We start from the raw sequence: 12,428 nt of genomic DNA on the forward strand, positions 1-12,428 counted from the left end.
ATGGCCACCAGCAGCCCACAGCTCGTGATGCTCGTGTCGTGTTTGGCCGCCCTTGCCCTCGCCGCCGGCGCCGGGGAAGCGGATGGTAGGCCAAAGGCCCGCAGGTTCGTGACGGCGAGCGGGGCGCGGTTCATGGCGGGCGGGCGGCCGTTCTACGCCGACGGGTTCAACGCGTACTGGCTCATGTACATGGCATCGAACCCCGCGGACCGGAGCAAGGTGCTCGACGTGCTGGACCAGGCGTCCCGCCTCGGCCCAACGGTCGTCAGGACCTGGGCCTTCAGCGACGGCCAGGGCAGCGACCGGTCGCTGCAGATCACCCCCGGCGTGCACAATGAGCAAGTGTTCGTGGTATGTTGAACGGCGCGGCCAAAGCTACGCTAGAGATCTCCGTTTTTTTTTTTTTTTGAAACTGATCTCCGTTTTACTAGAGCAGATTAATCACGCGTACGCCAAAGATAGCCATAATACCGTTTACCCGAGTAGTACTGCATGCAGGTTCGTTTCCGTCGCTAAAATCATTAGACAGATGGACACGAATAATGTCTGTCACGCCAAAGATCTTCTTAGTCAATGGCCAGACGTTTTAAAATCTTAGTGCTACTATTGCTTATTGAAATGTTTTACTCGTCTGCCCATTAAAAAGATTTCATCGTATATATCCTTATTGCTCACTAAATCTTACTGCTACCATTGTTCATTAAAATCTTTTACTCGTTATTATTATTATTATTGTCCATTAAAAGTTTTCATCGTATATATCCTGGCAGTAAAAGGGTTTCATTGTACTACTTTACTCCTCCCTCCATTTTAAAACATAATAATGTGTATTAGTTCTTTCAAAAGTCAAAAGCTCCTATGCTTTGGCCCCAAAGATCTTAATCAATGGCCGGGCGTTTCAAAATCTTACTACTACTACTCATTAAAATGTTTTTACACATTTATCATTGTTCATTAAAAAGTTTATATTGTATATATTCTATAGTAGCAAAAAGGTTTCAATGTAACTGTATATTCCATGTGAGCAGTAAAGATCTCACATGAAAACGTACCGATTCACCATTTAAGAGCAAGATACAGTGATATACACGTATATATGCTGCATTTATATAGTAAGTACATATTTTTCTCCTTGGAATATATTTGTACAGGGACTAGACTTCGTAATAGCGGAAGCAAAGAAACGAGGGATCTACTTGATCCTGAGCTTGGTGAACAACATGGACAGCTTTGGCGGGAAGAAGCAATACGTGCAGTGGGCCCGAGACCGAGGCCACTACCTTGGGTCCGACGACGACTTCTTCTCCGACGCCCTCACCCAGCAGTTCTACAAGAACCACATCAAGGTCCCTCCCTGCTCGTATTTAACCTCTTATGAACCGTATAGTTTTTCTTTCTGCAGGATATGCACCGTATATACTTCGTATCATTGTGTGTATATGTGGAACAGAGGATGGTCACGAGAGTCAACACCTTCACGAGGGTGGCGTACAAGGACGAGCCGACCATCTTCGCGTGGGAGCTGATGAACGAGCCTCGCGTCCCGAGCGACCTCTCCGGAAAGACGATGGAGGTCGGTCACTCACACGAAACCAAAAAAAAAAAACATCTATGGCCTCAGTTCACTTCCTGTATATCACACCTGTTTATTTTGGCCATTTCGTTCATCAGTTTGATTTGATGGATTTGCAATTTTGCATGCAGCGCTGGGTGGCATCGATGTCCGCGTACGTCAAGTCCGTCGACCCCAAGCACATGGTGGAGATCGGCATGGAAGGGTTCTACGGCGAGTCTACGCCGGAGCGCAAGCGGTTCAACCCGGGGCAAGGGTACACCGGCGGCACCGACTTCATCTCCAACAACCACATCCCCACCGTCGACTTCGCCACCATACACATCTACCCCGACCAATGGTACGCAAAATACACGAAAGTACTACATCTTCTCCTAGCTAGCCCGAACCATCGATGGATTTATTTAACGAGTCGCTCGCGCGCGCGTGTGTGGCAGGTTGCCGGGGTCGAGCAGCCATGCGCAGGTGGAGTTCACCAAGAGGTGGATGGCGTCTCACATCGAGGACGCGGGGAAGGCGCTGCGGAAGTCGCTGCTGGTGGCGGAGTTCGGCTGGTCCGCGCGCTCCGGCGGCTACACGGTGGCGGCGCGGGACGGCTACTTCCGCATGGTGTACGACGCCATCTACGCGTCGGTGAAGGGGGGCGGGCCGTGCGCCGGGGGGCTCTTCTGGCATGTCATGGCGCCTGGGATGGAGAGCTGGACCGACGGCTATGACGTCGTGTTCGAGCGCAGCCCCACCACCGCCGCCGTCGTCTCGCAGGAGTGCGCCAAGATCGACAGAATCACGTCCGCAGTCTAGCTTTTATTGAGGCACATGCATGTGTGTGGACTGTGGAGGAATCGAAGACTCACGAGCCCATTGGATTGGAATTATTTACATCGGGTTGCTAACGAATAGAAGAGCGCTAGGCGTCCGTTGGACGGCGGGGCAACAAATCGTCCTCTCCTCAGCCGTCTGGTCCAAGTTAAATAGCGATTTTAGTCTATCAATCAAATATGGAACTCTCCGCATGTTATCTTTTTGTTTGCAGTGTCATCACATCATTTCTTCTTGGTGTATGTCAAAACATTGCAGAAAATATTGCAACAATTCAAGCAAATACAAGCAACAAATTTTATTTATGTACACAATAAATTCTCAGTGGTCGCAACAAACTCCATAAGGCCTTGTTCGTTTAATCCTCCTCCCAAGGGGACTGGAGTGGATTGGAGAGGATTTTGGCTTGTAGGGGATCTAATCCCCCTCAAACCCTGCCATTCCCCTTCAAAAACCACCTCAACCGAACAAGGCCTAAGAGAAGTGGTTGCAATGTATTCAAGGATGTAAGCCAACATATGCAATAACAAGAAAATCAATTGGTAGTATGAAAACATAGTTCAGAGCAGACACCTAGAATCATCGCAGCATGTCATGTAATGTCTTGGCAGCAAAAAAAACATGAGCTTTGTAACATGCCAAGCGATCACAACATCAAAATCCTCAAATCGCCAACCTCAATATGGAGCACTGACTTCGCCGCCAAACACGGCTTCCCTCGATCATACACCGTAAAAAACTTTGGTTGCGGGCTGTAGTCACCACGAGGTCATCCATGGCAGTGAACGCAGAAGTGGGTGATAAAAGATTGTAGTGACGCTTGTGTTAAAACGGAAGAGGGTTACTAAGGGAGAAACACCCCGTTGTGGTGATAGAGGAGAAGCAGCATATAGCTAGAACGAGAGTGTAGTGTGCATGAGCGGGTCAAGTGACCAACATCGTGGAACGATGCTAAAATGTAAAGCAGCATGGGACGGACGAAAGCAATGCTAAGTGATCTGTACACTACAAAGTGATCCGATCCGATGGACGGTCAGGTGATCCAAATCATGTTTCTAACAAATAAGACTACTAGATTGTTTTTTAAAAGTAAAGGACGATGTAACTCCCCGTTTAATTGATGGAACCATAGAAACCAAGTACAAAACAAAACAAAAGCAACCCAAACATTAGACCACACCTCAGAGGGCACAGTTCCGACACAAAGAAAGTCTACAAAATTACCACAAGAGCATTAGCATACACGAGTAAACGACTGATGACATCTTACTGAGTTGCTTGAACAACAACATGGACTAAACAATCCCACACTATTAAGCAATAATGTGTCACCTACCTGGATCCCATCCTTGAGCATGTTTAAACACTTCGCTCGCCACCACTGCGAGTCTTCTGAATTCTTACCGAAGATCATCCATCATCTTTCCCATTTGCAATCCAGCCCACTTGTAAATATTTATTTTTACCCCTGAAACAGCGAGAGAGTCTCTCACTGTGCTTTCCAATTAAATAAAGTTATAACTGTAGAACATACTTTACAAAAGCCTAGCCACTTTGGGCAAAAGCAGAGCGGTGTTCTTATTGTAGGGGAATTACAACGCGAGAGAGACAGGGTTTTGCTTCTTCTTAACCTATGGGTAAGGGGAAAGAAATCTTCAATGAATCTTTTTTCCAGAAGGTAAAGCTTGCTGGAATCCGTTTGCTGCTTGTCGTTTCTTTCCTTCCCAATGCTCTAGGATCCCATTCGTAAATGTAATGACAAAAGAAAACACTTTAAGACAACTGATTGATTTATGAAAGAAATCAATTGTGTCACGTGAACGGAACACATCCTAGTAGCGACCATGCACCGCTCTTCCCTCTAGAGCCACTCGTCTCCTGCCTTATCTACCTTATCTCTCGAGAGCCGCTCGTCTCCTTCTCCCACCTCTTCGCCCAACGATGATTTGTCTCTGTTTGTAGCACCACACGACCCGCACCGGCTGCCGATGCTGACGATGATGCACTTGCCACTATCCTTTGTAGCACCACGTGAGCGTCGCCATCCTAAACACAGTGTGGCGATCCAATGAAGCACCGGTTATAGCTCCTCGGGCACTGATGTTGTTTTGCTCCGACCACCACACCGTGAGGCTGTGGCACCACCGCACCCGCTGCTGCAAACCCGTGTTGCAGCAGTGCAGCTAGCCACCGGCCATGCAACAATGGCGGCTTGTTGCAATGGGAGTGGGTTGTAGCATTGCCGTGTTGGGGAACGCAGTAATTTCAAAAAAAAATCCAACGCACACGCAAGATCCATCTAGGTGATGCATAGCAACGAGAGGGGAGAGTGTTGTCCACGTACCCTCGTAGACCGAAAGCGGAAGCGTTTAGTAACGCGGTTGATGTAGTCGAACGTCTTCGCGGTCCAACCGATCCAAGCACCAAACGTACGGCACCTCCGCGTTCAGCACACGTTCAACTCGATGACGTCCCTCGAACTCTTGATCCAGTTGAGGCCGACCTCAGCACGACGGCGTGGCGACGGTGATGATGAAGTTACCGGCGCAGGGTTTCGCCTAAGCACTACGACGATATGACCGAGGCGTGTAACTGTGGAGGGGGGCACCGCACACGGCTAAAAGATCAACTTGTGTGTCTATGGGGTGCCCCTGGCCACGTATATAAAGGAGGGGGGAAGAGGAGGTCGGCCTAGGAGGGGCGCGCCTATAGGGGGGGTCCAACTAGGATTCCCAATAGGCGCGCCCCTCCTACGGGTTCGAGAACTATGTAGACATGACTGAGACACATCTCCGGTCAATAACCAATAGCGGAACCTGGATGCTCATATTGGCTCCTACATATTCTACGAAGATCTTTATCTGTCAAACCGCATAACAACATACAGTGTTCCCTTTGTCATCGGTATGTTACTTGCCCGAGATTCGATCATCGGTATCACCATACCTAGTTCAATCTCGTTACCGGCAAGTCTCTTTACTCGTTCCGTAATGCATCATCCCGCAACTAACTCATTAGTCACATTGCTTGCAAGGCTTATAGTGATGTGCATTACCGAGAGGGCCCAGAGATACCTCTCTGACAATCGGAGTGACAAATCCTAATCTCGATCTATGCCAACTCAACAAACACCATTGGAGACACCTGTAGAGCATCTTTATAATCACCCAGTTATGTTGTGACGTTTGATAGCACACTAAGTGTTCCTCCGGTATCCGGGAGTTGCATAATCTCATAGTCATAGGAACATGTATAAGTCATGACGAAAGCAATAGCAATAAACTAAACGATCATAGTGCTAAGCTAACAGATGGGTCTTGTCCATCACATCATGCTTTAATGATGTGACCCCGTTCATCAAATGACAACACATGGCTATGGCTAGGAAACTTAACCATCTTTGATTAACGAGCTAGTCTAGTAGAGGCATACTAGGGACACTCTGTTTGTCTATGTATTCACACATGTACTCAGTTTCCGGTTAATACAATTCTAGCATGAATAATAAACATTTATCATGATGTAAGGAAATATAAATAACAACTTTATTATTGCCTCTAGGGCATATTTCCTTCAGTCTCCCACTTGCACTAGAGTCAATAATCTAGTTCACATCGCCATGTGTTTTAACACCAATAGTTCACATCGTCATGTGACGAATACCCAAAGGGTTTACTAAGGTGTGATCATGTTTTGCTTGTGAGAGAGGTTTAGTCAATGGGTCTGCCACATTCAGATCCGTATGTATTTTGCAAATTTCTATGTCTACAATGCTCTGCACGGAGGTACTTTAGCTAAATGCTCCCACTTTCAATATGTATCCAGATCGAGACTTAGAGTCATCCAGATCGGTGTCAAATCTTGCATCAACGTAACTCTTTACGACAAACTCTTTATCACCTCCATAACCGAGAAATATTTCCTTAGTCCTCTAAGGATAATTTTGACCAATGTCCAGTGATCTACTCCTAGATCACTATTGTACCCTCTTGCCAAATTCATGGTGAGGTACACAATAGGTCTGGTACACAGCATAGCATACTTTATAGAAACTATGATTGAGGCATAGGGAATGACTTTTCATTCTCTTTCTATTTTTCTGCCGTGGTCAGGTTTTGAGTCTTACTCAACATTACACCTTGCAACACAGGCAAGAACTCCTTCTTTGACTGTTCCATTTCGAACTACTTCAAAATATTGTCAAGGTATGCACTTACTGAAAAATATTATCAAGCGTCTTGATCTATCTCTGTAGATCTTGATGCCCAATAAGTAAGCAGCTTTACCGAGGTCCTTCTTTGAAAAAACTCCTTTCAAACACTCCTTTATGATTTCCAGAAAATTCTACATCATTTCCTATCAACAATATGTCATTCACATATACTTATCAGAAAGGTTGTAGTGCTCTCACTCACATTCTTGTAAATACAAGCTTCACCGCAAGTCTGTATAAAACTATATGCTTTGATCAACTCATCAAAGCGTATATTCCAACTCCGAGATGCTTGCACCAGTCCATAGATGGATCGCTGGAGCTTGCACACTTTTTAGCACCTTTAGGATTGACAAAACCTTCTTGTATCATCATATACAACTCTTCTTTAAGAAATCCATTAAGTATGCAGTTTTGACATCCATTTGCCAGATTTCATCAAATGTGGTAATTGCTAACATGATTCGGACAGACTTAAGCATCGCTACGAGTGAGAAAATCTCATCGTAGTCAACACCTTGAACTTGTCGAAAACCTTTTGCGACAATTCGAGCTTTGTAGATATTAACACTACTATCAGCGTCCGTCTTCCTCTTGAAGATCCATTTATTCTCAATTGCTTGCCGATCATCGGGCAAGTCAACCAAAGTCCATACTTTGTTCTCATACATGGATCCCATCTCAGATTTCATGGCCTCAAGCGATTTTGCGGAATCTGGGCTCATCATTGCTTCCTCATAGTTCATAGGTTCATCATGGTCTAGTAACACGACTTCCAGAATAGGATCCCCGTACTACTCTGGTGCGGAACGTACTCTGGTTGACCTACGAGGTTCGGTAGCAACTTGATCTGAAGTTTCATGATCATCATCATTAACTTCCTCACTAATTTGTGTAGGCATCACTGGAACTGATTTCTGTGATGAACTACTTTCCAATTGGGAAGAAGGTACAATTACCTCATCAAGTTCTACTTTCCTCGCACTCACTTCTTTCGAGAGAAACTCCTTCTCTAGAAAGGATCCATTCTTAGCAACGAATATCTTGCCTACGGATCTGTGATAGAAGGTGTACCCAACAGTCTCCTTTGGGTATCCTATGAAGACGCATTTCTCCGATTTGGGTTCGAGCTTATCAGGTTGAAGCTTTTTCACATAAGCATCGCAGCCCCAAATTTAAGAAATGACAGCTTAGGTTTCTTGCCAAACCACAGTTCATACAGTGTCATCTCAACGGATTTAGATGGTTCCCTATTTAACGTGAATGTAGTTGTCTCTAATGCATAACCTCAAAAACGATAGCGGTAAATCAATAAGAGACATCATAGATCGCACCATATCTAATAAAGTACGGTTACGACGTTCGGACACACCATTACGCTGTGGTGTTCCAGGTGGCGTGAGTTGTGAAACTATTCCACATTGTTTCCAATGAAGACCAAACTCATAACTCAAATATTCTCCTCCACGATCAGATCGTAGAAACTTTATTTTGTTACGATGATTTTCCACTTCACTTTGAAATTCTTTGAACTTTTCAAATGTTTCAGACTTATATTTCATTAATTAGATATACCCATATCTGCTTAAATCATCTGTGAATGTCAGAAAATAACGATACCCGCCGCGAGCCTCAACACTCATCGGACCGCATACATCTGTATGTATTATTTCCAATAAGTCAGTTGCTCGCTCCATTGTTCTGGAGAACGGAGTCTTAGTCATCTTGCCCATGAGGCATGGTTCGCAAGCATCAAGTGATTCATAATCAAGTGATTCCAAAAGCCCATCAGCATGGAGTTTCTTCATGCGCTTTACACCAATATGACCTAAACGGTAGTGCCACAAATAAGTTTCACTATCATTATTAACTTTGCATCTTTTGGCTTCAATAGTATGAATATGTGTATTACTATGATCGAGATTCAATAAATCATTTATATTAAGTGTATGACCATAGAAGGTTTTATTCATGTAAACAGAACAACAATTATTCTTTGATAAATGAATAACCGTATTGCAATGAACATGATCCAATCATATTCATGCTCAACGCAAACACCAAATAACATTTATTTTAGGTTCAACACTAATCCCGAGGTAAAGCAAGTGTGCGATGGTGATCTTATCAACCTTGGAATCACTTCCAACTCACATCATCACCTCGCCCTTAACTAGTCTTTGTTTATTTCGCAACTCCCGTTTCGAGGTACTACTCTTAGTAGTTGAACCAGTATCAAACACCGAGGGGTTGCTATAGACACTAGTAAAGTACACGTCAATAACATGTATATAAAATATACCTTTGTTCACTATGCCATCCTTCTTATCCGCCAAGTATCTAGGGCAGTTCCACTTCCGGTGACTATTTCCTTTGCAGTAGAAGCACTCAGTTTCAGGCTTGGGTCTAGCTTTGGGCTTCTTCATGGGAGTGGCAACTTGCTTGCCATTCTTCTTGAAGTTTCATTTCTATTCCTTTGCCCTTTTACTTGAAACTAGTGGTCTTGTCAACCATCAATGCTTGATGCTTTTTCTTGATTTATACCTTCGCCGATTTTTCAGCATCGCGAAGAGCTCGGGAATTGTTTTCGTCATCCCTTGCATATTATAGTTCATCACGAAGTTCTAGTAGCTTGGTGATAGTGACTAGAGAACACTATCAATCACTATATTATCTAGAAGATTAACAATCACTTGATTCAAGTGATTGTAGTACCTAGATAATCTGAGCACATGCTCACTGGTTGAGCTATTCTCCTCCATCTTGTAGGCAACTGTCAGAGGTCTCATACCTCTCGACACGGGCATGAGTCTGAAATATTAATTTCAACTCGTGGAACATCTTATATGCTCCATGACGTTCAAAACATTTTTGAAGTCCCGGTTTTAAGCCGTAAAGCATGGTGCACTAAACTATCAAGTAGTCATCATATCGAGCTTGCCAAATGTTCATAACGTTTGCATATACTCCTGCAATAGGTCTGTCACCTAGTGGTGCATTGATGACCCACAAGTATAGGGGATCTATCATAGTCCTTTCGATAAGTAAGAGTGTCGAACCCAACGAGGAGCAGAAGGAAATGACAAGCGGTTTTCAGTAAGGTATTCTCTGCAAGCACTGAAATTATCGGTAACAGATAGTTTTGTGATAAGGTTATTTGTAACGGGTAACAAATAAAAAGTGTAAATAAAGTGCAGAAAGATGGCCCAATCCTTTTTGTAGCAAAGGACAAGCCTGGACAAACTCTTATATAGAGAAAAGCGCTCCCGAGGACACATGGGAATTATCGTCAAGCTAGTTTTCATCACGTTCATATGATTCGCGTTCGGTACTTTGATAATTTGATATGTGGGTGGACCGGTGCTTGGGTGTTGTTCTTACTTGAACAAGCATCCCACTTATGATTAACCTCTATTGCAAGCATCCGCAACTACAACAAAAGTATTAATTTGGTAAGCGCTCCCGAGGACATATGGGAATTATCGTCAAGCTAGTTTTCAACATGCTCATATGATTCGCGTTTGTTACTTTGATAATTTGGTATGTGGGTGGACCGGTGCTTGGGTGCTGTCCTTTCTTGGACAAGCATCCCACTTATGATTAACCCCTATTGCAAGCATCCGCAACTACAAAAGAAGTATTAAGGTAAACCTAACCATAGCATGAAACATATGGATCCAAATCAGCCCCTTACGAAGCAACGCATAAACTAGGGTTTAAGCTTCTGTCACTCTAGCAACCCATCATCTAATTATTACTTCCCAATGCCTTCCTCTAGGCCCAAACAATGGTGAAGTGTCATGTAGTCGACGTTCACATAACACCACTAGAGGAGAGACAACATACATCTCATCAAAATATCGAACGAATACCGAATTCACATGACTACTTATAGCAAGACTTCTCCCATGTCCTCAGGAACAAACGTAACTACTCAAATATTCATGTTCATAATCAGAGGGGTATTAATATGCATAATGGATCTAAACATATGATCTTCCACCAAATAAACCAACTAGCATCAACTACAAGGAGTAATCAACACTACTAGCAACCCACAGGGTACCAATCTGAGGCTTTGGGTCAAAGATTGGATACAAGAGATTAGGGTTTGAGAGGAGATGGTGCTAGTGAAGATGTTGATGGAGATTGACCCCCTCCCGATGAGAGGATTGCTGGTGATGACGATGGCGATGATTTCCCCCTCCCAGAGGGAAGTTTCCCCGGCAGAACAGCTCTGCCGGAGCCCTAGATTGGTTCCGCCTCGTGGCGGCGGAGTTTCTTCCCGAAAGCTTGCTTATGATTTTTCCTCGGACGAAAGACTTCATATAGCAGAAGATGGGCACTAGAGGCCTGCCAGGGGGCCCACGAGGCAGGGGGCGCGCCTAGGGGGTAGGGCGCGCGCCCACCCTCGTGGCCAGGGTGTGGGCCCCCTCTGGTATTTTCTTCGCTCAGTATTTTTTATTAATTCCAAAATTGACTTCCGTGAAGTTTCAGGACTTTTGGAGCTGTGCAGAATAGGTCTCTAATATTTGCTCCTTTTCCAGCCCAGAATTCCAGTTGCCGGCATTCTCCCTCTTCGTGTAAACCTTGTAAAATAAGAGAGAATAGGCATAAGTATTGTGACATAACGTGTAATAACAGCCCATAATGCAATAAATATCGATATAAAAGCATGATGCAAAATGGACGTATCATGCATCAAGGACATAATTCTGCTATGCAGCAATGAGGATAATCCTTAGATCACGGACCTGGTCCGCATCATTGCTACTATCATCTTTCAACTTAGTTTTCTCTAGGAACATATCAAAAATAAAACAGGGGAGCTATACGCGAGCTATTGATCTACAACATAGATATGCAAATACTATCAGGACTAAGTTCATGATAAATTAAAGTTCAATTAATCATATTACTTAAGAACTCCCACTTAGATAGACATCCCTCTAATCATCTAAGTGATCACGTGATCCAAATCAACTAAACCATGTCCGATCATCATGTGAGATGGAGTAGTTTTCAATGGTGAAAATCACTATGTTGATCATATCTACTATATGATTCACGCTCGACCTTTCGGTCTCAGTGTTCCGAGGCCATATCTGCATATGCTAGGCTCGTCAAGTTTAACTCGAGTATTCCGCGTGTGCAAAACTGGCTTGCGCCCGTTGTATGTGAACGTAGAGCTTATCATACCCGATCATCACGTGGTGTCTCGACACGACGAACTGTACCAACGGTGCATACTCAGGGAGAACACTTGTACATTGAAATTTAGTGAGAGATCATCTTATAATGCTACCGCCGTTAAGCAAAATAAGATGCATAAAGGATAAACATCACATGCAATCAATATAAGTGATATGATATGGCCATCATCATCTTGTGCCTTTGATCTCCATCTTCAAAGCACCGTCATGATCACCATCATCACTGGCTTGACACCTTGATCTCCATCGAAGCATCGTTGTCGTCTCGCCAACTATTGCTTCTACGACTATCGCTACCGCTTAGTGATAAAGTAAAGCAATTACATGGCGATTACATTTCATACAATAAAGCGACAACCATAAGGCTCCTGCCAGTTGCCGATAACTTTTACAAAACATGATCATCTCATACAACAATTTATATATCATCACGTCTTGACCATATCACATCACAACATGCCCTGCAAAAACAAGTTAGACGTCCTCTACTTTGTTGTTGCAAGTTTTACATGGCTGCTACGGGCTTAGCAATAACCGTTCTTACCTACGCATCAAAAACCACAACGATTTTTCGTCAAGTGTGCTGTTTTAACCTTCAACAAAGACCGGG

The 12,428-nt window shown here is 44.1% G+C and overlaps 1 protein-coding gene across 1 annotated transcript; it reads left to right on the forward strand.

The window, feature by feature from the left end:
• On the forward strand, positions 1 to 2,410 carry LOC123141898 (putative mannan endo-1,4-beta-mannosidase 9). Its single transcript, XM_044560967.1, has 5 exons — positions 1 to 351; positions 1,152 to 1,346; positions 1,403 to 1,573; positions 1,705 to 1,913; positions 2,011 to 2,410. The coding sequence occupies exons 1-5, from the start codon at positions 1 to 3 to the stop codon at positions 2,372 to 2,374; spliced, it is 1,290 nt and encodes a 429-aa protein (XP_044416902.1). The 3' UTR covers positions 2,375 to 2,410.
• Positions 2,411 to 12,428: the final 10,018 nt, after the last annotated feature.

The sequence above is a fragment of the Triticum aestivum genome, chromosome 6D, assembly GCF_018294505.1.
Source record: "Triticum aestivum cultivar Chinese Spring chromosome 6D, IWGSC CS RefSeq v2.1, whole genome shotgun sequence".
Lineage (NCBI taxonomy): Eukaryota > Viridiplantae > Streptophyta > Magnoliopsida > Poales > Poaceae > Triticum > Triticum aestivum.

Coding starts and splice junctions, on each gene's coding strand:
- LOC123141898 (XM_044560967.1), top strand. CDS start 1: ATGGCCACCAGCAGCCCACAGCTCGTGATGCTCGTGTCGTGTTTGGCC. Junction 1,347..1,402: donor TCTACAAGAACCACATCAAG/GTCCCTCCCTGC, acceptor TTCTTTCTGCAG/GATATGCACCGTATATACTT. Junction 1,574..1,704: donor TCTCCGGAAAGACGATGGAG/GTCGGTCACTCA, acceptor TTTTGCATGCAG/CGCTGGGTGGCATCGATGTC.